General features: G+C 42.3%; 1 protein-coding gene across 1 annotated transcript in view; it reads right to left on the reverse strand.

Moving 5' to 3' along the window:
- Nucleotides 1-26,692, reverse strand: part of slc24a3 (solute carrier family 24 member 3) — a 63,800-nt gene that overhangs the window by 7,191 nt on the left and 29,917 nt on the right. Inside the window, 5 exon segments of the mRNA XM_047602230.1 lie at nt 39-113; nt 1,260-1,363; nt 1,786-1,870; nt 1,987-2,061; nt 5,026-5,102. Of these exon segments, the coding sequence (XP_047458186.1) occupies nt 39-113; nt 1,260-1,363; nt 1,786-1,870; nt 1,987-2,061; nt 5,026-5,102 (416 nt within the window).

Here is a 26,692-nt window from a genome sequence, read left to right on the forward strand (position 1 = left end):
TCTGTGTTATATGTGAGTGAAGTGAAGCGTTTCCTCACCACTATGAGAGCAGAGATAGACAGGGTGTAGTAGAGAGAGTCTCTGAGCAGAGGCCAGCAGGTGAGGTGTATCGTCTGGGAGGAGAAGAAGAAGACCAACAAGAAGAGAGAAAGATGACGCTAGAACACAATCTGAACTACTTTTCCTTTTTCTTTTTTTTGCCTTGTTGAGTAACACATCCCACAAGGTACTCAGCGCCGAGCACTACCAAGATGAACCATGCTCTAAATTTGTGTGTGTGTGTGTTACATAACGTCTAATCTAAATAGGAGAGAGAGAAAAAAAAAATAAAATCTTTCAAGTGCGTTTCTCTTCTCGTGGGATTACAGCAGTGAACGGGGCAAATGTCATTTTCACACTCACACACACGGACTGAATAAAAATATGGATGACACGTCTCCACTTTCCTCCCAGTGGTCAAACTCCATGACTCTAATATACCAGGGATACGAGCGGCGCCATCTACGGACGAACCCGTCATGACGACAACCACTAGATTCTTAACCTCAAAGACGAAGCCGGAAGTCGCCATGTTGGATGAGCTTTACTCCGCCCACACTCGGATACTCCAAATAACCACTGGGGGGGTCATGTTGTATCGTTGAGACCCGTCCACCCAACTCTCCACTACCTGGTACCTCAGACTACAGCAAGGTCATTCAAAGCTCCTTTAATTATGCAGGATTTTAAACCTTAACAATAAAAATTAATATTGTTTTTAACATGGGGCTCGATGGGGATTTGCTCCCTTTTGGAGCCTCTAGTGGCCACTAGATGAACTGCGTTTTTTTGCACTGGTGATTGGTTGATACTCTGCTCTATCGCCACCAGTTACAAAGACATGTTGGATTTAACACTGTTTTTATTTTTCCTCTCTCTCATGTTCCTACTTTGCAGCGCTGGTTGTCAATAGCAACTGCCAATTATCGCGATGGCATGTCCTGTTTTAATAGCGTTAAATAACTAAAAACCAACTTCATCCAAAACATTTACACTTGAACCTTCATAAACATTATATTAACCACCTAAAAATAACAGAAACCATCCCTGAAAGACTATATTTGATGTGTACTTTAGTGCTTTAGACTAACATGGAGGAGGTGGGGCTTAGGATCCACTGCAGCCAGCCACCAGGGGGAGCTCCACTTGCTTTGGCTCTATGCGTTCCTGAGAACGCTTGTTAAAAACCTGCCTCTGCAGGTGTGTGTTTTGTTCGGTACCTGCACAGCGAATATCCCGCACACTCCTATAATGCAGAGGATGTTGAAGACGGCAGAGCCCACTATGGTGCCGACCCCGACGTCGCCTTTAGTGATGAACACTCCTGTAGGGCGGGGAAAGGAAACACTGATTACCACACATGACACACTGTCTCTGCACAGTGAACTGTGCAAACATATTCGAAAAGGAGCAGGAAGGAGCCGTACGCTTATTTAATCCGAACTCTTCTCTTAATATTTACTTCCTGTGTGTGTTTTTCCCTTTTTCATGTGCTCATAAACATGTACATTTTGATGTATTTAATGTTTTTTTTAAAAGGTTAATGTTGGTTAGTTGTGGAATTAATCATCTATGGTGTTTAATTAACAAACCAGGTATAAATTGGACACTTTTATGAATTATTTCAATTCCTTCAAAACCTTCTATTGCGCTGTGAGTATGGACATCAGCACTTAGTTTGGCTGTTTAGTTTAAACATGAAACTTTAAAACAGAGATTGCAAAGAATAAAACGTGCGCCTCTCACCGATGACGGAGGTGAAGAGCTCGGGCGCTGAGCTTCCTGCTGCCATAAAGGTCGCCCCTGCAACATCCTCACTCAGGTGGAGACGCTGGTGGACGGGGAGAGGGAGAGAGGGAAACCATCACAAAGCGTTAGTGCGCGACTGTGTGTGTGTTGCTGTGAGATCAGCAAAAGAGCAACAATAACCCGCAGTTGATTTCCTACCTCACATATCTTCTCTAAGGAGGGGACAAAGTAGTCGTCGCACACCAGCGCCAGAGCGTAGAACATGTAGACCGCCTGCACGGGTCAAAACACACACAAACACAAACACAAACACAAACACACGCTGGTATAGGTGAAGAACATCTAACAGGACGCCTGCACAATGAATGGATGCAGTAATAAACATATTCTCATTAACCTTTTCTTTTTGACAAAGAACTTAATGTGTCCTAATTTTCCTCCTGCAAAGAGTTCACACCAAGAGGATGAAAGCAGCAGCGGGTCCACTTTATTCATACAGGTATCTCAGTACTGACTTCACGTAGCTAAGCAAACAGAAAAGTGATGAACAATCATCCATGTTTTGTTGATAGGAGAGAATTTATTTATTTATTTGGAAATAATTGGATTAATTCAGTTTCAATTTATACAAAAACAGTTGTAGATCATATTCTAACTCTAAATTGCAAAATTTACACCCTAACATTTAATATTAGTTATTATTATTATTTTTACTATTATTCATAAAGCTTCATAAAGTTACTCTCAATCTTTCTGACATGATGATCTGATGTGATCTGATATCATACGGTTCACGTTAACTCAGTGGACAAAAAACAGTGTCGTAGATTGTCACCGTTTGCTGAACGTTAAAATATGTGCAGCAGCTATTTATTTTTATTTTTGAAGCAATAATTTTGACAACTCAGAGCTCATTTTTTCCAGCGTTGTCTTGAAATCAGCATCAGCTGCAGCTGGATCTCAACCGAATGATCTCTGGGCCTGGACCCCAGGTTTGGAACCACTGGTTTACATATAAGGAGTCTGATGGTGTTTCTTTATGCTGACGATGATGTATTTTCTGCAGCATCCTGCATTAAATGTTTTGTAAAAAGGACAGTTCATTAAATGTAAACATTTTCATGAAGTACTAGCTCATCTTTACACTAAAACAAAGGTAAACATGTGAAGCTGCCATCACTTAGAGGTTATTATGGGGTTATGTTACTGGTTCGGCTCCCTTCAGATCCAAGTTGCTGAACTAGCCCTGGCGTAGGCAGATTGTAGGTGGCCACTTGTTTCCTTTATACTCAGAATATGAATAACAGGCAGAGAGGCTCTGATGATAATGTAGATTTAGGAAATAAAAATTAAGAACTGACTTCAGTCAGGACAGCACAGCTCCAATTTACGAAATGCACATTAAGGATTTAAAAAGGGATTTAAAAAATGCATCTATTAATAAGATAGTGGTTTAAAATGGTAGAAAAAGCTCACAGGTGAATGATAATAATTATAATTGTGGATATTTCCACCTACGAGGGCTACATCAGGTCAGAGCAATCGGCCCAGGCTCGAACTCTGCTTATCCCTGCAGAACACAGGTAAATTCAATGTAGCATGCTTCACAGAACATACTACACTCCTTAGATGTTACTTAAAACATGCATGCTATGAAGCTACATGAAGATAGAAGAGTTTTGGAGACAATGTACGACTTAAGCATCCACAGTTTATTTGTAACCAACTGGAAACGCGAAGATCCACCATCAATAAGGGAGTGGATGGAAGTGGACCAGTATGTATTCATATATACTGTGTGTATATTTAAATATGTACATGTATATGTTCATGCAAGACGTAGTAAGCAAGAGAGAAGTCTATGTAGGAGAAGTGTGGGATCATAGTAAACTGCTATTTTATTGTAATGCAGAGCAGCTGAAACAAAACAGAAAAGACATCTGCTGTAGCTGCGTCGCTGCTCCCAGGGTCATGCGGCAGAAAGAAGTATTTATGTGAAGAATGCGCGCTGACAGATTAATAAACTGTGTCCGCAGATTGGGAAACCACGCACGACTCCCCAGCCTCGGCTCGGCTGGATGTAAACGACGAGGAGTGCGTAATGTCAGCAAAACGTATAAATACGAAATGACAAATGATCAACATTCGGCGTGTTTAGCGCTTACTTTGCGGGTGTTGCTGCTGACACCCTCCTCTGAGTTTACTTCTGACGTCTCTGAGGACGGGACGCCGAGGCCGCGCACACGCTCTGTTAATCTCTCCTCTCAATTTATTGATCTGCATTCAGGTTTATGAGGTTTATTTATCCCCGTTCTCGATTTTTTGCATAAATATTTAGACATTTCATCACTTGGATTCATATTTTGCTCGATTTTGAGGCTTTAATGAGCTCAACGAGATCTGCTGGAAAGAAAAGAACATAAAAAAAAATGAAATCTTTTGCATACAGTACACCGCTGTGTTAAACACAGTGTTGTAAACTTCTCACAGTGAGGTGAGGAGGTTGTCTACTTCTGTCTGCAGCCTGGGTTCATCTCTAGCTAAATTGTGCTGTATACATGCGCATATATAATCACAGATCAGGCATAACACTATAACCACCTTCTGGAAACATGTTGTTAGTGGGGTCCTATGGGTTGAGGGGAGGAGCCTCTGTGGATCATTATTTAGATACTTGATCAGTTTGGGATGTAGTGAATTTGGAGACCAGGTCGACACTTTGAGCTGTTCTTCATGTTGTTTTAGTTGTTCTTAAAGCGTTTTTGCGTCTGTGTCTGACTGCATCCTGCTGTCATCAGGGAGTGTCATTGGTATGGGGTGGAGGGGCCTGGTCTGGTCTAGGTGTGTGCTACATGTCTAAGTAACATCCAGACCAATGAATACCAGGTCCAAACGTTCCCCAGCAGAACACTGAATTGTCACAAGATGGATGATGTTATTTACTTCTCCTGTCAGTGGTCGAAATGTTGATCATGATCTGATCTGAAGAGAGTACAAGTACTAAAAGAAAAGCCTTTATGAATCTCTGGGGGGAGGGCATTTTGTTTATTTAAGGTCAAATCGTGCCTCAGGATGGACAATACAGAATATTAAAAGATCGGTGTCAGGTCTGGGGATAATTTCCTTCCCGGGTATTTTTCCTATGTTCCTTTCTGTGTTGTAAAACTCACACCAGAGCCCTTTATGGACATGCAACGACTTCATCACAAACTGTAGGAGGAGGAGCTCGACACTCACACAGAGGACGTGCAGGCCCACGGCTCCATCGACGCGCTCCTGGTTGGTGAAGTAATCCCTGGGGAACTCATGGATTCCTGCAGAGAGACGAAAAAAAGCAAACAGACGCTTTTATCAACTGTGCGTGAAGAGAGGTATTCTGAACGTCTCATCGAACTAAAAATAAATAAATATGATCGAGCACACGCACAAGTCGAATGGATGATTGGATTTTATATCCATTAAGGGCAACAGAAGCACAAGGTTCCCTTAATTTGTTGCAGAGTAGGTTCTGACTGGTCTTCGGGGGCCACATTTAGCCCAGTTTGATCTCAAGAGGCTGGACCAGTAACATAATAGCACAATAACCTATAATTCAGAACTGTGTCATCCAGAATCAGACCAGACCCGATGCCTCCGCCACTGATGGTTCACTGGAAATGTGAGGATGAGAAATGAGATGAGATCGTTTAGGGAAAACAAAGTGGGGTTTGAACTGGGCGCGTTGCAGAGTGAATGCATCCCTGTCTGCCGGCTAATCGCAGCGCGCTAAATATACATCGCTTCTCCATTCACAGCCATCATGTACATTTCCTGTTGAGTCTGTATATGAGTGGCCAGGCTAAAAATAGCCTCGGCCCACTGTGACTGTGTGTGCGTACACTGGATTTGCGCGGCCGGCTCGGGGTGTGTGTGTTGTGACGATGTGCGTGTGTGCACTTTCACCCCTTGTGTGTGTGTGTGTGTGTGTGTGCAAGTGTGTGTGTTCGCGGTGTGCATCGTGCGTTTGCGTAACGCTAAGGCTACCCAATGTGCAGTGACATTCTCCCTCTCAACAGCCGAGAGCTTGTGAGTCAGGCGGCTTCGGCTGCAGCCTGCCCCAGTGTGGCCCTGAACGCAACACAGGTTGGTTCAGCTCATAGGAACTGACAGCAGCACGGGGAAGAGAGAGGAGCACAGAGAGGAAAACTGAAAAGACATTTGAGACTTATTCAGTATCAGTATCTTTAATGGTCAAAGGTGTAGTGAGTCGTTTATTTGTCACCAGTGGACAGTTGATTATCATAACACACCAGGCGTGTGTGTTTTGCTTGTGTCTGATCAGATTGTAGCAGTAGTTTGGTAGTTATTTATTTTAGGTCGGTCATAGACCAAAACCACATCCCTATAGCATCATCTTCCTCTTCTCTCTCTATGCCGGTTGGCTAGCGTCAAAGCTGCCAAAGAGAAAACGAAGAAGAAGAAGTAGTAGAAGAAGAATAAGAAGAAGAAGAAGAAGAAGAAGAAGAAGAAGAAGAAGAAGAAGTAGAAGAAGAAGTAGAAGTAGAAGAAGAAGAAGAAGAAGAAGAAGAAGAAGAAGAAGAATCGAGGTCCTGTGACTAAACATGTCTGATGTGTGGAAGAACTTTTCTCTAGAAAATGAAACCAGCTTGATTTAACACCAAAAAAAAGACTGAATACACAGAGTCTACACATGCAAAGGTTGCACCCAAAAAGAACTGAAGAAGCTACATGGATGAGTGGTGAAACGTCTTCAAGAAATTCTACGAGTCCAGTTGACTTTATTTAACGACTTTTGGATCATTTAAAAGAGGAGAAAAGTTTCCCTTCCAGAGAGGGTTATGGAGTTCATGACAGCGGGATGATGAGAAAATTTCTGGAGGAGAGAACACAAGGCACGAGCTCCCCCTCTCCACATACATTAACTTAGAAAGATCTCAGATTTATTGGACTGAATCCAGTCGACTCTAGGAGAAGACAAGAGAAGTTGTTAGGAATCCACAGGACAGGACATGATCGGATCGGCTGGTCCTGGATGTTAAAAGATCGAGATTGGATTCAGGGACAAAACTTGTTCCTTAAAAATGCTCCCTGTCAGATACCGTTGTCAGTAATGTGGAGGCACCACAGGGGACTATCCTATCTCGAATTCTCTTCACTCTTTACACCTCTGATTTCCAGTCCAGCTCTGGGTCCTGCCATCTGCAGCAGTTCTCTGATGACTCTGCAGTGGTAGGGTGTCTCAGAGATGGACAGGAGGTGGAGCTGATTGTGGACTTTGTGGAGTGGTCCCAGGCAAACTACCTACTCCTGAATGTGGACACGACCAAGGAGCTGGTCATTGACTTCAGCAGGAAGAGGAGAAGCAGTGGAGCCCATCACCATCCAGGGCCTGGAGGTGGAAGTAGTGGACGAGTACCTGGGAGTCCACATGAACTACAGGCTGGACTGGAGGGACAACAGTGATGATGTGGACTAGATGGGCCTGAGTAGACTCTACTTTCTGAGGAAGCTCAGGTCTTTCAATGTGTGCAGTGACTTACTAGAGTCTTTCTGCCAGTCTGTACTTTGCTGTGGTTTGTTGGGGGAGTAGTACCAGCGAATAAGACATGAGTAGCTTCAACACATTGATCCAAAAGTATGGATGTGTGATTGGTAGGGAGCTGGAGACAAGAGGACACTTGATAAACTGCTCCCCATTATGGACAATCCATCCCATCCACTACACTGAACACTACAGAGAAAGACGAGCTCATTCTCCAGCAGATTCAGCTCCACTCCCACAGTGAATGCTACGAAACTTAATTTATACCAAACTCTATCCAGCTGCATAACAACTCATCTTTTTGTCACAATTAAACTACTATGACCAAGCAATTTCCCTTGTGGACCATTAAAGTCTGTCTAAGTCTAAGTCTAAATGAGTCTACAACTCCTGCCCTCATGCCTCCATCCAGAAAATAAATATCTGAGATTTAACCTTCCTGCTTGAATAGTTCAGGCTGCCTTTAATCCAACTGGTAGCTTTATAAGAGCATCAGATTATCCTTTAAATGTCAAATCAAGGGTCAGAAAAGTTGATCAACTGCGTTGGTAAAAAGAAAGTCTGTCCGAAAAACAGCTTTAGTTTGATTCCTGGGTCATTTCCAGCAGTGGAATCTGTTTCCCACTGAACCGTCACAGCCTGGACAGCCTGTGCCAAAAGTGCTGCAGCACAAACACCCACAGACAACAGCACTGTGAGAACACGCAGAGAAGAGAACAATTAAGTTCATCTAACATTGTGCTGCATGCTTATTCATACACACATTTCAGGCTTCTGTAGATCCTGACGGGACATGACAACAAAGACGAGCCTCAGCCCGTTGGTGCGACTGCTTCATTTCGGAGTCTTTGTGTTTTCAATTCACAGATTAGAGTCTGGCTGGACCCGGCCGGTGCAAGCGTGGACACGGGCCAGCTCTATTTCCACCGGAGATGTGTGTTTGTGTGTCGCTTCTCTTTCCCTCTTGTTCCTTCAGCCTGGCACTTATACACACTTCCACCAAGACACTTCCACAGGGAGGAATGGGCAACACACCATGAAATAGCTACTACTCTAACACATGTGAATGAACATTACTTCAGAAGCTCAGTGCTGCCAGACAAGGAGCTCTAATAATCCCGGCTAAAATACCTCCAACAGAATGACCGCACAGCGCAAGAAGACTTTCAATTTTACTACATGCAAACATCTTTTTTTTTTTAGTGTCTACTTCAATGTTCCAACATGTTTTCATGCTCCCTTGAGATGTTTAAAGACCTCGCACTAAGATCCGATCTGGGCAATCTGATGCATGCTCTCTAATCTCAGTTTCTCTGCACACAAATAAACACCAACATCATCTGGGGTGCAGTGGAACAGTTTTTAACAGCGGCTGTCTCTAATAAATCTCTACCGCTTTTTCAGAACCAAGAACAGTGCTTTTTATGTTTTATGTGCGTGCATCACGGCTATGGTTTCACACATTATTATTTATTGATCTCCACCGTGATGTTAGTTAGACTCAGATCATAACCCTGGAAGCTTCCATACGCACCGTTAATGTCGGGTAATAAAGGAAAATAAATAAATAAATAAATGCTGATTCGACAGAATCAAACCAGTGCTCGTATTAAATGCTTTCATCAGTTAATTCTTTATTAGATTTATTTATTATTTAGTCTGTTAACATCGACAAGGACAGGATATTTTAAAAGATACTTATTGCAAATGAACAAACGCTGTCATATATAACAGCAGTTGTGTGTTTTTTTCTAAATGAATGAGTCAAATCTCTGTTTACGCAGGCGCACCTCTGTTGATTAGGACGTGTTTAGTGAGAAACCCAAGACAGATTGTGTGTTCACATTACCAAAAAAAAAAAAAAAAAAAATGAGGACAAATGAGACCCAGAGAGAAAGAATTTCCCCATGAGGGTTCGACAAAGGATTCATTATAATTTATTATTTAATGCCGAGTGTCAAACGCTGACACAGAAAGCTTGTCAAACTCAGAACCTTTGCAAAAAACAGTTTCTGTTTTGCAGGGTAACATTCCAGAGGTTTTGCTTTTCACCATATGGCGTTACGTGGATGTCACGTGGGTATTAGTTGTGTTACATAGGATTTATGCTATTGTAGCCGTCTGCTCGCTCTAGATAAAAGCTTCTGTTGAGTGCTTTAATGTCCAAAACAATCATATATGAGCATCCCTCATGGTTTAGGATTAAAAAATGTACAGTTGGCGGCTGGACTCCAGCCTGACATCAGCACTGTCCTGCTTCTCATCCTTCACTCATCTTGTTAAATAAGAAAAAAAACTAAATGACGCAAGGGGAACAAAAGCATTGCATAATGTCCAGATGGATAAAAAAACAAGGATATCAATTATGATATACAGTAGCTGTGGCATTAAAGCCGTTCCAGGAAATGTATAATCTGAGTTAGCTGATATTTTGTTGGGGTAAGTGCAGCTTCTCTTCATACAATAAAGGGGGATGGGGGCAAAATGGACAAAGGGATGGAAAGACTCTTATTAGTCTGTCTGAGGAGTCGAGTGGAGACTGATTAAGAAAATAATTTAGATTCATCATGAAGCTGTTGTTTTTGAAAATATGTTATGACAAATGTGTAAAAGGCTGCATGACATTGTTTCCTCTTTGCCTGCAGGCCTCAGACTTCCTCTTCTGATTGTGTTAGTTTACAGAGACGTGAACGGTTTAGTACATTCATACTAAAAAAAAATCAAACACACGTGTACAAAACTGTGCTCAAGCTTTAGGCAACTTTAAGATTCTTATCCACTGTAACCCAGCACCGTGATGGAGGTGTGTGATTGTGCAACTCTCATTCTGCTGCATGACAACAAGCCCAGACTCGAAGTCAGAGTCGTATAGCAACAGATGGTCCGACTCCATTATCTGAACATCATGGAGCCAGTCTGGATTACATGAAGAGACTGATGACACCGAGACGAATGAAATCCACAGAAAAAAAAACAAAAAAGAAAACTGAATTGAGGTCTCTGAGATGCTGCAACTCTCCAAGAACCGGGAATAACTTCAAATTAGTGATGTCTCGAGCGGTATCGAGGCCGATCCAGGCATTTCTGAAATGATCGGATGCATATCAGGTCTACGCAGCGTCAAAGCGTCTCCTTCCTCTTCGTGGGCTAGCGCACTCATTCTCGAATGAATCTGCCGAGGCCTGAGGAGCCAGCGTGTAGAGACGGTGCTGATTTCTGGGGGTTGTTTGTAGCTTCATGGTTGCTAGGCTAGCGAATAGTTTCCAGTCCATTTACAGGCAGCGCACTTAAAATGAGTTTGTGGCATTGTAGCAACCGGTGTCACAGTGTCTCCAATCACCAAAAAAGTCATTTTCTCTAAACCAGATGTTGGAAAACTGGTGTCCTATAATCTGCTCATCCCAAATTCCGGGCCAATACAGTCCGTCTCTGCCGGAGTTGTGTTTAATTCTGAGAATGCAAAAAATGTGATGCAGAGCTTTAGTCCCACGCACACACACACACACACACACACAGAGGTCAACTGTAAAACCCCGGCCTTGTGTGAGACGAGCGTGGATTGACCTGAGTGGAGACGTACGGATCGTCACTCCAGGGGCAGAGAAACAACAGTTGACCCAACCTCAACCCACACCACCACCACCACCACCACCACCACCACCAACCTCACCACCGCTGCCGCCCTCAACACTTACGTAACACCGTGAGCCTTACATAAGAGCTTTGCGGCTACAATAGGGGCTGGAGAGAGTCACAGACAAGAGAGGGAGAATCCTACAAATCCCATACATCATATTAACGGGGACGCGAGGAGGCCGAGCAGTTTTAAGAGCCGCAGAAAAGACGCCGCTTTATGGAGGTGACAGATGGCTCTTCCTCCATCTATGACAAAGCATTGTGTAGCATCTGCCGAGCTGGACGAACACACACATACATGAATGCGGTGTGTCAACACACACACTACTACTGCTACAACCCTGCTGCCCAGTGTAAATTCTGCCTTGAATTTGCATCATGAAACTGTAAATATACGGCTTCTAGTTACACGTGTTTGCACGATATCAGGATTTTTTTTTTTTTCATGGCGACACAGGGGACAGACTGAGCTAAGGATAAGATAAGACTTTACTCAGAACCATTAGGGATATTTAGGGAAGCTTTTTTTTTGTTGCTTTCTTATGAAATATAGTTGACAAAAATGTAAATAGTAAGACGGATAGTGAGAAGTAAGAATAATAAGAAGGTCAGTTCTACTTAAAACCAAATAAATAAATAACAACAGTGCAAAAATACAAGTTAGATACAAAATCGAATAAGGTAAGAGAAGAAAATTAAACCTACCAGTAAATATATCAAAATGTACAAAAAGTATTTGCAGAATGGACCAAGTTTAAAGTAACTCTGTACTACTGCTACAAATAATAACAACTACAGTTTGGTTTGAGAAACACCAAAGATGATTTGAGTATATCAGGAGGTGATATTTCTTTAGGCTGTGTTGTTTAAAAAGACGTGACATGACATGGGTTTATTACTGGGGTTGTCTTTCAACACCACCAACTTGATTTAAAAAAAAAAAAAAAAAAAAAAGGGTCTAAAGAAGAGAAAAGTTTCCTGGAGACAGCGAGTAGAGAACACAAGGTACGAGCTCCCTCCTCCACACCACATTAACTCTGACAGAAAGATTTACTGGACTCCAAGACTTTAAGAATCTACAGGGGAGGTTTATTTAAGATCGGATCCAGGATCAGATCAGCTGATCCTGAAAATCAGAGATTAATATTGGATCAGTGGGGGAAAAAAAAAAAAAAAAAAAAAAAAAAACTCTCAAGTAACATCGTTGCAAAATAAAATTCTTATTTTTCTGCAGCCACGGCGCCGTAAACCTAATGTGTGAAGTTCAGTTTTCTCTAAATAACATTATGAAACCAACGTCTGGCAAATGAATGATGTCGCCCAAGAATCCAGATCCCTTCCTTGAGTAGTTTCAGTTTCATCCCGTTTTTCATTCATCCCCTGCTACATCCGTTGCATTAACTACGCCAGCAGGTGTAAACTCGTGCATGCGCGTCGCTGATTGGTCGAGAGTGAGCGAGCTCGGCACATTTCAGGCTCTTGGACGCGCGGCATCGCTTGGATTACGGTGAGGTTTTTCTAAACGACGTCCACAGAATTGCTTGCTACAGTGTTTTCCCCACCAATATAAAACTGATGCAGAGTAAAATAAATAACAGTGTTTAATCCAAACATTTATTCTCTGAACTGAGCAGCTTAAGACACACACACACACACAGCCGGCGCACCATGTGCAGCAGCAGGTCAGGGGAAGAAATATGATGTAAGTTTAAAATGTTCGACCCCGTGGCCTTACTCCTGCTAGTCGTTAACAGTTTAGTGCACAAGGAAGCATGCGACTGCACACATATACACGAACTGCAGCATGTGGTTGCATTTATTTTCTGCCACAAGTGCTTACAAGTAAGTGGGTGGTATTACCTAACACATTGGACATTCGTCAGCGGGGGGAAAAAAAAAAAAGTGTAGAAATTAGAGAAAACGAGGGGGAGGCACGAAGAGAGGTCGACGGTATTTACAAAGTTTTCCTGTAAGTTTCCCGCGAACATTACTGTTGGATAAATACAAATAAACATCGCTCCATAACGTCTGCAGGGAACCGGCAGCAAAGGAAGAATCTACATGGATTTAAAAAGGGAGCGGTAAACAAGTAATAAAAGAAAAGCAAAGAGAGGAGGTTGGTGAGGATCTGAAGAAGAGCAGATCAGGAAGCGTGAATGATCTGATGTGGGCTCCTCAGACTCACGCCGCATGTTTGAGCACCTCCACAACACACCGACACCCAATCTGAGAGATCCACAAATCACTAACTCAATAACTTAACATGACACTCACACATAAAACAGCTCTGATCCATTAGAGACAGAAGCTGCTGTAATATTTTACGGAGATTGGATCTGAAAACGTATTTAGTGTCAGGTGTGAACGTACAAATCTAAACCCGATCACTTGCCGTCAGAGTGACCAGATCAGATCAGACCTTTTACACGAGATATCAATTCAATCTGGGCGTGTTCACACCTGCATGTTAATGGGAGGTCTGAGGTAGACTGGTGATCGATCAGTATCACGTGATCACATCGATACTTTTGGAGCTTCTCCATCCTCATCTGCAGTAAAAGGCGGATATGGTCAGAGTTTGATACTTGAATCAGCTGGAACTGATGCTGTTACTGAAATGGAGTCGTTACTCGGAAGAGAAGACAAGTACACATTCTGCCTCTCTGAGCAACTTTCATATTTATTATTACATTGTTGCTTTTCTTTGCTCATTTTGCTGAACTGACTTCGTTACTGACTTAATTTTCCACTGTTGTTGTCTTGTTTACATTGTTCCTTTTTCTTATCGTGCACTAATTTTTTTTTCTAAAAGAATTATTTAATTTTAATTTTATTTAATTTTTATACTATTAAATTGTTTCATATTGTAAAAACAGGTTTATTTGACTAAATATTTGTCCTGTATTTTATCATGATCATAATCAACTAACAAAGTTTTTCAATGAGGAGGAGCGGTGATAGAAAATGAACTAAAAGAGAGTGAAATGAAGTTGTGCATTACCTTTTCAATTAAAATATTTGACCTTCAGTGACAAATTATTATATAATTGTATAGTTTTGAACTTAGTTTGGAGATTAATAGTATTCCATTAACTCTAAATCCCAACTAGAAACTATTTATTTGATTTTGAATCCCTGTTTGACCCAAATTAAATGTATTTACATCAGATATTTTCCACAGTTTGAAACGTAGAAACAGATACTGGTCACAGAGAATGTGCTCGGAGTTCGTTACTTGTTACTTGGATTCACTTAAACACAACAGAAGCTTTTAACAAGCTCTGGTTCCCTCACTCTCGCTTTTTTTAATTTAACGTTTTAAGCCCCTTATGAGGAAAATATGGGAACATTAGAAAGAAAGAAAACAGGGGAAGCGGGTGTGAAGGTGTGGAAGTGAAACCTACTGTAAGAATGGAAGCAGCTACAGTACGTCCACATCTACAGGAGACTGAAGGACGGTAAAAAAAAAAAAAAAAAAAGTACACACCGAACACCAGGTTGTGTGAGTGTATGTGCTGCTTACCAGCTAAAGGTTACATGGTAATACTGGCATTTAATCAGTGTGGCAGCAAACGTGGGCAGCAAGAAATCAGATTATGACCTGTGCTGACCTGGGACTCAAATTATACACGATAGAAAAATCAATACATCCGTGCTCCGTGCGTCTTCTGGCATTTGGATCTTTCCTTTCGGAAACGGGTACGAAAACACACACATGCCTGACAAAAATAAATAAATAAATAAATAAATAAATAGAAGTACATGGCCTGGATACCCGTCCACCAAGCCAGCGACCACAGTGACTTGGTTTTTATTGTCATTCAGTGATAAACATCACAGACGCTGTCACAGAACGAAATATCGACGCACAGCTCAGAAACAATAATCACAGAATAAAAACCCAGGGTATGTGACTGTGATAACTATGGCTCCACAAACTAACCAAAAATCTGTACAGGTGATGCAACACACAACAAATAAATAACTGGACAGGATGCTGCACGCGTGAAAATGCTGCAGGGATGAAGCTGCTACCAGATGCTTGGGTGTATTCTGTGTTTAGAAGGTCCGGCTACAGAGACCAGCCCGACCCAGGTGGACCAGGGTAGACTCCACACAAGAGACAGAACCCCCCAAGTCCTCCAGGCCTGAGGACTTGGGGCGGGGGGGTTCCTCCAGAACCACCTTCAGGTCAGTTCCTGAGAAACCAGAGCCGGTGGTTTCAACGTTCACATTGTTCCAGGGAACGTCTGCTTCATCTGGATTCATCTCTGCACATTTGTCTTGAGAGTCTGGAGAAGCACCAGGTTTATTTAGTGCTCAACATAACGATGCCTGCCTGCACCAGAGAGACCTGCGCTCCAGATGTAGTCCACTTCCTGTTTCATTCAAGAAATATACAGCTGTTTTGACTTTTATTTTTATTTTTTTAAATCACGTTAGTAGACAGGAAAGGACGTCTAATATAAATGACTAAAAGAGAGATCCCCTCTTTTTATTTTTTGCTTTGTTTTTGGATTTAAAATAAATTTTAAAAAAACAATCAAATAACAGCAGCTTCTAAACTTTTACTTCAGGCTAAGTTGAAAAACGCCAAAGGATGCACAGTGACTGTGAGAGCGGCCGCTGGACTGAGGTTGTTCTCATTTACTGTGGAATCTGCAGCTCTGAGAGCACATGACTGTGGGTCTGCTGCTTAATTACAAACACATTTGCAGAGGTGGAATGCTCGTAAAAGGACAGAAAGGTTCTGAGGTTCGGACTCAGTGGAAATGAGGAAGACGACGGCGAGGATGAAGATGACCGTGTGTTTTTGGGTTTTTGTTGTTGTTGTTGTTGTTTTTTTTTTCCATTTCGCTGCTGAACGAGCCTGAGAAACTCTGATGAATGTTTTAAGAGAAAACCTCTAAAGGAGACGGAGTTAAAGTGATGGAGGAGGCAGGTGAGAGGAAAATGATGAGACTGCAGGATCTGTGACGGGGCTGAAGGAAGCTAATTATATGGACTGTGTACACAAAACAAATACATGCAGTGTGAAATTTAAAACAAAACAAAAAAAAACTAATTATTTTTTAGACACAAGCTTCTAATCCACAATAGACCAGGGACAATAAATGAATCACTGTAACAGCAACTTCATATATTCATCAGTGTTTCTCTTTTTTTTCTTTTTCCACGAAGGGAAAAATATTGACGCCATTATTTACAAGAACTTTATTAATCTTCTGGAGAGGAACTTTAGTTTATTGAAATCTAATCTGGGCTCAGATCTGCTGACACTGAATAGTCAGAGGTTGGTGTCAGTCAGTGGTTTAGGTTTGGACCTAAAATAAATAAGTAGGATACAGATCTGATCATTGTGATAAAGCCTGAACCGGTACATCCTTAGCCAAACCTCGCCTCCTTCCTGTAACTGTAACTTTTTTTTTTGTTTGTTTTTCCATTTTGACCTGAGCAGTAACAGCGTGTGAACACACGTATGCTTTTCTTAGAGCTCATCACATGCGTAAATGCACTGAATCGTTGCCACAGTCTCCACGGTTCCTCGTGTCTGCTGACATCACGTTTGTTGTGTCTCTCCTCCCGGCTTCTCGTCGTCGTCGTCTTCTTCTTCTGCATCGCTCTCTACCGCACACATGCACGTTTTCCTCACACACACACACACACACACACACACACTCACCCGTGTCCTCTCTCCTGTGCTGTGAGCAGCAGCAGCAGTGGGTAGGGGTGGGGGGGTTGGGTGGGGGCGGGGTGGGGGCTCAGCTGCAGAGCGCTGCTGAGACGGAGCTCCGTGGCAGCAGTACATTAACCCTGGGAATTATTAACTCCAGTGACACAGCGATGTCGATGCAGACGGAACTTATCTGCACGCACAGCGATCAGGCGTAACATTATGACCACCTTCCTAATACTGTGCAGGTCTCCCTATGAGGTGACTCATCAGAGGATGGACGTGGGGGGGTCTTTGAGGGGAGGGGCCTCTGTGGATCATCCCTCAGATACTGGATCAGTTTGGGATCTAGTGGATTTAGAGGCCAGGTCAATGACGTTTTTTTTTTTATCCTTGCTGTGATACTTTCTTAATTCTATTTTATTACACTTTTATTTATGTCATTTGTGTTTTGCACGGCTCATTTTAATACTTTTATTCCACTGTTCTAGGCTTTTTTCATTTGTATATTGATTTATTTTATTTTACTTATTTATCTAGGTTTTAATTGTAATATTTGTGTGCATGGAGGGGGGAGGTTCTTGTTTCTTGTAATGTTGCGCTGGGGTGGGGGGGTCTGGTCTGGTCTGGTCTGGTCTGGTCTGGTCTAGGTGGGGGCTACATGTCTAAGTAACATCCACATGAATGAATGAATACCAGGTCCAAAAGTTTCCCAGCAGAACATTTTCATTGGATGATTAATTCATTCTCCCACCAGTGGTCATAATGTTTTGGCTGGTCAGCGTACGTCTGCGTTCTTCATAGGATTTTTACAGAAAACAGAAGCTGCCGGTGTAAAAACAGCTGCATGTCGTACTGTACTTCCAGCATCTTCTAGCACAAAAACTTTGCCACTAATCACTATAATAGTGTCGTGGTAATGAATATAGCTCCTAATTAAGAGAAAGACGCTCCATGATTACGTGTCTGTGTAATTACCAGACAGAGAACTGATAATTAATAGAATTAGGAAGAAGGTGTTGAGAGCGATGTGCACATGTTCCGGTATATGTTTTTGTGAGAGAAGTCATGTCGTTGCCCTTTTCTCATCTACAAGGAGGTGAAACGTGAACCGTCGTCCCCAAACTGTGCGACGCGCTGCACTCGGACCTTCCAGCTGGTGCGATGCCCTGCTCGGCCCTTTCCAGGCTCCGCTCGCCGTTTAATACCTTAAAATCAATGGCACAATCCTCCTTCTGACAAACAAGAAGATTACGTGCCCTCTCTTAAGCATGCACCCTCCTAACATGCACTGCACCATCCTCTTTATATCATTACCACGCACTGAGCTCCATAAAGCTCCCTCTCTGCAAAAAGCAAAAAAACAAAACAAAAAAAAAACATCGACTACAATGCATATTATCCCTACGCATGTCGTGTTCTCATATTCCACTTATTATCCTCTGCAGCTATCATATATATGACATCTGTGAGTACATAAACAGATGGGTTTGATATTAATCCCATCCCTCACACACGGCCGTGTTGCTTTAATGTTCCTTTTATTCTCCGACATGATCCTGCATTACGTCCACTCTCTCAGCTGCACATCACGTCATCGCATCAGTCTCAGGACCCAGAATCAGCCTGTACAGTATGTGTGCACATGTTTTTTTTGCTGTTTGTTTTGTTTTTGTTTTTTCCACTTTGCTGCAAAACTATTTGATTAATTCTGCTGGAAACACTTCTAATGCAGCGGTTTTTATACATGTTAACATATCAAGAGTGGGTGGAAGTCACTACTAAGGGATGTACTAGCACCTCAACAAACATCTGCATTGAGTTCTTCCACACAGCAGACATGTTTAGTCATGTGATTTTGGTTCCTCCTCTTCTTAGATTGTTGGCAGCCTAGATGCTAGCCAACCACCACAAAAACAGAAGAAGACAATGTTTTAACTCCACAGAGATGTGGTTTTGGTTTATGTCAGAACTTAAATAAATATCTACACAAAGATCAGGCTTGGCTGAAGACACCGATACCGATTGGGACACCTCTAATCTATGGTGTGATAATCTGTGAACTGTGAGGGTTAGCGTGAGGGCAAAGCGTTCAAGGATGACGAGATGAAAGCGGTGAGTTTCAGATATATTATGATGTAATCCTCAACGATACAGGAATGTTCTTGCACTCTGCAGATTCAGAGCATAAAAAAAAAAAGGTTTGGACATAAGCAGAGAGGATAAACTGACATGGAGAGAAAAGCTCTTTCATGATCTAGCACGACAGACTTGTGATACGGTGTGAGGGTTAGGGTTAGGCTTAACCTTCAGGACAAACCTGTCCTGAAGGTTTTATTTGGGTTGTGACAGGTGTTCATTAGGATTTCAAAAAGTACAAGAGGCAGAGGAATCTGGAAACCAAGAATGGGGCAGTCTGAATTTAAATGTGACATAAAGGTAATAGATTAACAAACCAACTTACTCAGGTTTTGAAAAAGACGTTTAAGAAGGACAGACATCCAACTATACATCAATTTTCTACACTACCCATGAATGTTACTGCAATCAAATGGAAACATTCCTTATCTGTTTGTCTTTTAAACAAACTTGGAGTCACAAAGAAAATGAAAAGAAAAGAAAAAAACTGATTCGTGGAAAAACTAAATCCAGGAAATCAGAACCATGGTTCCAGATTGGATGCTCCTAATCTGAACCTCCTTTGCAAGTGACAAGTTGAATGTGTCTTTAAAATACAGACGTCTGTGTTGAGCTGTTCTCTAAAGAGTTCTCGAAGATGTTTGTCAGAAATGAAAAAAAAAAAAAAAGAGTTTAAAAAGACCATTAACTGAGGAAAGTTGTCTTCCCGTTCCATAGGCTTCGTGCCATTAGATGCCCCAGGTAATTTAACCCAAGAGAGGAACAAAAGAAAGTCTCCAAGAATCCCACAACTTCATCACAACATCCCCAAAAAAGGGAAACGGTCATGATCTGGTATTTATATCGAGATTTTCACCCGTTTATTCATCTTATCTCTCGTCCTTTTAAAGTCATAATAGTTTACTGTAATCCTCATCATGCTGGATTTCCAGAGTATGTCGACCAAAGATTCAAACATCTGCTAACTCTGCTTCACCACCACCGGCATCAGTGCTTTAGGCCTTCTGTTTTAATTAACTACACTCTATCAACATGCTTCTCATTGTTAGAGTCTAATCTGCAAAACGCTTTCGCACTCCTGAGTGATCCCTCCTTATTGAAACTCTGTCGAAAAGAGAAAGTGGTAGATGCAAACTAATAACAAGAACAGGACTACGGACGTGGAATTCAGTGCAAATATGAGGACATACCATGCACACGGTGCACGTGAGCACCCAGTTTTTCTGGCAAATGTAAAATAAAAAAAAATTAAAAAAAACATTATGCAGAGCTTCACAGACACATTGGCTAATTGGCTTTAAACAACAAGCATGAATAAAAGATTTGACCGGGGAATTGTTGGCTGCAAAACAAACTTGGAAACCGGATCCAAAATGGAAACTGTGGATGGTCTCATCCCCGGCGTCCACTGCCCAAGTCTCACTCTCTCTCTCACTCTCTCTCACTCTCTGCCCCTGAACCCTCTGACTCAGGCCTGTCAACTCCAGGTCTTTAGTTTCCACCGGGAGAGTTTGGAAACGTGAACATCCCCCATGGAGCTGAGGAATGCACGGCACGGAGAAGCACGAGAGGCAGCCAAGCACTGCTGCAAGGCCGATGGTATGCCAATAGCTGGCAGCCAGTTGATAGAGCCGAGCATTCGGCTGGGATGCAAAGAGGGAGCGATGGAGAAAGAGCTGCAGAACTACAGAATGCATCGGGGATGGTGCATGCTCTTTTTCCAGCTACTTTTTTTTTTGTAAAACACACACACAACTGCACACAAACACATACACAGACACATACACACCACATCAACTGGCAGGTGACACAGTTCACTGGTTGCCATGGCAGCAGTGGAGGGATGGGGTTGGGGGGGGGGGGTCTATTCCCACCAGCGAAAAATTTGCTGATTTGCCTGAGCTGCAGAATCATCCTAAAGCGTGAACCCCAATTACACACACACACACACACACAGAGGAAAAAACACACACACACACAAACAGAGGTGTTTTTTTTTTTTATTAATTCAGCCAGGTTATAGTGTGACTGCCATGGTACCTGCTCTCTCTGGAGGATTTGTTTGTGCCGGCCACATATCTGCGGGGGCTGTGAGGGCATCTGACGACATGCCTGCAATAGGTCTGGTTGTTAGAGTGGAATTCCGCTCTGGTTTACAGTCTACTATAAATAATTTGGTGTAATTACAGTGGTGTGTCCCCGTTTCGAGTTATTCCAGCTAATTGGACCTCCTCTCAGTTTGAGGGTGGATGGAGCTATGCAGAGGTGACCAGACTCCATAACATGCATTCTTAAAGAAACGGCATGAATTCAGCTACAAACAAAAACAAATAAATAAAAAATGTAGGTATTATGAAGTGAATTGGGGGGCTGTTCCTGGTTGTTACCCCCTCTGGTGTTCATCGCTAACCCATAACGGATATTAGTGCTATTCAGGAATTAACCTGAAGTGGAGAAACTATGTGCTATGTGAGTCTCCATTGCCCGTCTTTTCTTAAACATTGTTTTCTACTCATGACCTCGATGCTGGATTCTGGTCGGTATGTTCCTTCGGCCACATCTGATCTTTGGTTAATTATGATAGGTCTACCATAAACCAAAACCACGTCCCTGTAGCATCAAAACACCTTGTTGCTCTCCTGTTTTAATGGCGCTTTAATTGAGTAGCGTCGAATGTGCCAAAAATCAACCAGTTGTGGAAGAACTTTACTCTGGAAAATGAAGTCCATCCGAAAGAGGCGGTAGTAGGAGATCCAATGCTACTCTACTACATCTTGATTCAAAAGCAACTCACTTGTTGGCTGTATAAAAACAAAAGATACTGAACACAGCGTTTAAAAGAAGACAGCATCAAGGAGACGAGTCTTCCAGAGAGGGTTAGGGAGTTTATGGCAGCGTTGGATGACCAGAACATTTCTGGAGTCTCCACATTACATTTAGTTTATTTAAGATTAGATCCAAACTCAGAATGTCTGATACTGAGTATTAAAAGATCAGTAACAAACTGGAAGGCAAAAAAACAAGATCGGTACATCCCTAGTAGAACAAGTGCCAAAGCCCACACTCTGAGTTTTAACTGACTTATCTATTATCAGTGAAGCCAGTTGAAGAACCATTTTCGGTTTCAGTGGACGTTGCCTTAGAATGGAGAGAAAACAAACGAAGAAAATGTCAAAGGTCGTCCCTGGAAAGGACTGTGACTCGGTGGTCACTAATAACAGATCAGAGTCACAGGGGACGTTCGGTTCCTGAGTAATTTCCAGAGGATTACCCCATTACAACAGCAACAACAAAACTCCAGCACTCAACAGTTTCTGCACGTGCAGGTTCGGTGTATTGGACAGAAACAGAGGGGGTTTGTTGTAGAGAATAAAGAACGTCCCACAGGGCTCCATACTAGGACATTTATCTTTTTTCACCCAGTGAGATGTCTGTTTAAAACACAGCTACAGTCAATTAACATTGATTTTCCTCTAAGGAGGGAAAAAAGACACAACAGAGAGACTACTGGAGCGTGCTAGTGTGTACGTGTTGCTAATGTGTGCAGCGAATGCACCGAGGAAGATCTATCACCAGCTGAATCCCCAGTTGACTTTGGCATCAGTTGTAATCAGTAACATTTCCATTTGTGTAACCTCGAAGCGTTTTCTAAATGCAGCCTCCAATCATCTCCGAGGCGTTCGTCACGGCTGTCATTCATCGATCAAACTGGCTTCTCACGCTCCCCAATGGCCGACGAGGAGGCAGAATAACCATCACAATACAACAAACATCACGGGATACAAAATCAACTCAGTCGTCCAGGTCTTGGTACATCCAAAATAATTTGACCCAGGAAAAGAAAACTCTAGTGCATAGGATCACTTTATTTTTTGGTATCTTTTTTTTGGTATTTTCTAAAAATCAGTTAAGGTTCACCCCTGTTTATACCTTGAGACTGGAGCTGTGTGAGTTTCTGGTGATCAACACCAACAGCTGTTCCTATTTAAAACCCAAAGTCCTCCACCAGTCCTTTAGAAATGTCTTCTTGAAATTCAACATGTCCAGTTGCTTTCTTTTTTAATCGCTTTGGGATATACTATGACCTGGATGACAAGGTACAAGTTACATTAACTTTGAGGAAAAGAAAACCCGGTGGTGCTTTATTTTTTATTTTCTATAGATCGGTTAAGGTTCGCCCTGTTCACTTCTTGAGACTGGAGCCTCTGACTGACAGCGTTAGAGAACCGTTCGCTGAGGAAAAAACAGGGTCAAAGAGTCTGCTCCATCTACAGGTAAGTATCTGGTGGATAAAAACCTGTCCTTCAGAACTGAAGATGTTGTCTTACTTTAGAGTTTTGTTGAACTGAATTGTTATTGTTTAAATAAAGCTGAACCTAATCATTTAGGAATGCATTTTGTAATTTTTTAAACGAGTTGCCGTGGTTCTGCTCCGTAATAATCGTGCCTCTCTCCTCTCCTGTAGATTATGTTGCGCTGGTGGGATTCCTTAACAGGAAATGATGCGATATGAAGTGACAGAGATCACCTCCCCACCGCAACTCCTTCCTCCACTACGCCAACACACACATGAACACACACATGAACACACACGTCCACGCTGCCTCCCAGCTGGCCTGCAGACTCTGACATGCCAATAGTGAGCTCTCTTGGAGTGACAGATGGACCGCGGGCAAGGAGGGGATGGCTTGATAAACACACTCTTGTAATCACACACACACTCAGAGGTACTCTCCTGCCTTCCCTCACAGTCTGTGCTCAGGCTAGCTCCTCAGGGCTCCGCATATGACCTGCCTGTCTTTCACAACCTGTTTCTTCCTCTTCTTCCTCTGCCCTGCCGAACCCCACGGGCCACACGGCAGCCACAGCCAGCCAGCCAGCCAGCCCGAGCCAGGGATGCGCTCTAAATAAATCAGATTTTCAGAGGATCACTTCTTCGTTCAGATCGTGAAGGCTGCGAAAGTCCGTCCGCTAACAAACGCGGCCGCACTCATCATACGCCGGCTGCAGAAACAAAGGCGGTAATTGGTGATTATCCAAGCAAAGCTTTGACGAAGAGCAACAGGACGAGATTAACAATCGCGATGATTAACAGCAGGATTACAGCTGTTTTAGGCTAAATGCTAACTCCAGAATGCTAATGTTCTCTCACAGTTATAATAACTGCGTTTTTACCTCCCTCCCCTCCTCGCTGCTCAACGTTTTCCTGGGGTTCAGACCCAGTTAAAGAGTTGAATCAAGCGGTTAAAATGACGAAATGAAGGAATCAGTGTTAAGTTTGACAGAATTATTAGTTTTAGTCACATTTTTACATGGATTTTGGCAGATATTTTATATGTCGCCTTTAGATGCAAAACAGAAATCTGACCCTTTCTCACTTCAGGCCAATTTAACAAAGCTTCTATCTGCAGCGGAAATGTGAATCCAAGTAACAGACTGCATCAACACTGCACTGTTAGCACTTGTTCAGGTCTATGTAACCCTTTCCAGAGTTGGACATCAGCTGTCCTTCGCTGTGCTGTCCTTTGTCATCTATGGTTCTCATCTAGGTTGGTTCATGAATCACAGATAAATAAAGGTCGCAGACACAAGAAGGACTCATTCCAGTAAGTACATTTTTGGACAATTTTAGTTAGTGAAGGCAATGTAGTGCAAAACAGCAACTTAAAAAGTACTTACATGAGACTAATATAAGTTTATAGTGCATGTATATCAGGGTGATGCTCCTTCAAACGTCGTATATTTGTAGCCACAGGACTCGTGGCGTCTGGCTGGTTTTGGTCTTTGACTGTTCACTGAGATCACATAGGGTATATAGGGGATAGGTAACGCTTCTAATCCAGAGACACACATACAGTATGAAGAGACCATGTATTTAGAATGTCTGATATTCAAATATCATCTTATGTCAAATGAAATTCTAGTCTTGTCTCCTCTTGTTAATATTTCCTCATAGTTGTTACATCACAGATATTAGTTTTAGCTTTGAGCATCTTAAAATTCAATGAATTTTTTTGAACTAGAAAACTGCTCCAATTATGCATGAAGTAAATAAATATGTTTCCAGACGGGGTCCAGAGGAAGCTTCAGACTCAATCCAGTAGATATGAATTAAGAAGGATATGTGTGTGTGTATACAAAAGCAAAGGTACAGAATTTATTAACCTTAAAATCTTAAAATGAGCGCACGGATAATGTTAATTTAAAAAGGGACCAATGAGCTGAAGCTTCAGGCTGCACCTTTTCAGTCAAAGTACATTTGTTTTATTTTTGTACATTATACTTTAACGGAAAAAGAAATTACAGTTTGTTGTTGTTGTTTATTTACATGCATATGTAATGTTCTTTATTGATGTGTCTGCTTGACCAAATTAAACCCACTAAATAAAAACTTAAAAAAAAAAAATTGTCAACAAAATCCCATTGATTCAAACCATATTTTTGCTGCTCATCAAAATTCAACCCGTGTTAATAACGAGGGTCAAACATACACTGGCTGAAGACAAGTTCATCATGTTTGCTCCATCCAGCAGCGTCACGTTGCAGGATTTACAAGAGCAAACCCAAACTCAACCCATTTCTCCTCGTTTCCTCCGTCTAGTTCCATCCCCTTAAACTCCACGACTCTGAAGGTTTTCAAATATCCTGTTTTTGAGCCAGACCTTTCTCCAACCAGACTCCCGCTTTGCCTTGAAGGTTCATTTTGCTCCGGCGTGCAGTAATGGAAAAAGAGAAAATAGTCCCATTAAGCAGATAATTACCTTCATGTCAGGAAAACCTGCAGTACACATGCTGCTGATCGTGGTGCACGGCGAGTCAGGCGAGCGCTTTCTCATGGGTTTGTAAAAGATTTGAAAAAGCATTTGACTCTGACACAGCAACGACAACGCTACTGGAAACCAAATCAAGGACATTAATACACCGGCTCATTACACCCACAGGATAGAAGCGCCACATGTGTCTAGGACTATTAATATTAATATCAGCCTCAAAAGTATCCGGTATAAGTGGAGTTAAATAACTGATTGTTTGATGACTTTTTAAATGCTTACTCACGTCCAAAAATGACTTGTGTCTGTCAATGCATTCAATTTTATTTGTAAATCCATATTTGAAGAATGATAACACACCACTCATGCGCCATCTGGAGCAGATGATTCTGATTGGAATTAGCTTATTATTGTGAGCAAACATGTTCTGTTGTCGTGATTGCGCCTCTTAATCTGTCGGCATTAGCACTTCTGCCGATTGGACTGCTCCTTCTGAGACACGAACCAAAACCGTTCACGCCGCGAATCTGAATTTAAAAACTAGACACTTGTTGGCTTCACTGATTAGAAGCAGACTGATCTCACAATGACAGTAAATGAGCATCGGTGAGGACGCACGTTGAGCGAGGCCACGGCGCTTACACCAGGTATCGCAGCCGGAGCAAGAGAGCGTAACTTCTTCGGTCATGTTCCACTTGTGCGAGCGGGGTCGTGATTAGGAGTGTAGCGAGGGGTTTTTAATGGTCAATTAAGAGTTGATGGACAGAAATACAAGTTAAAGAGAAACCGAGAGAGCAGGTCGGGAGTCTGCTGTAACACACTCACGACAGACGTGTGTCCAGAGCGAGATCGATGGAGATGGGAATAAATATGAGCCATGAAGGAAAATGACAGAGGTTGTTGTTACCACGACGCACACACACACACACACCTTCTAATGAGGCTGTTGAGGCTGTTGTTTGCGGTACAGGAGCAGAGAAGAGAAAGTCAGCGATTGTAAACATGATTACGTCTAATCCAATGCACTCCTCTGTGTAATCACGTCTGTATGTGTCTGACCTCACAAAGACTTTATTTAATTTGATGGAAACGACACAAACGCTCACGCTCACAACCGAACACCGGCCGAAAAGAAACAGTCGC

This window comes from Mugil cephalus, chromosome 13 (genome assembly GCF_022458985.1).
Source record: "Mugil cephalus isolate CIBA_MC_2020 chromosome 13, CIBA_Mcephalus_1.1, whole genome shotgun sequence".
NCBI classification, from domain to species: domain Eukaryota; kingdom Metazoa; phylum Chordata; class Actinopteri; order Mugiliformes; family Mugilidae; genus Mugil; species Mugil cephalus.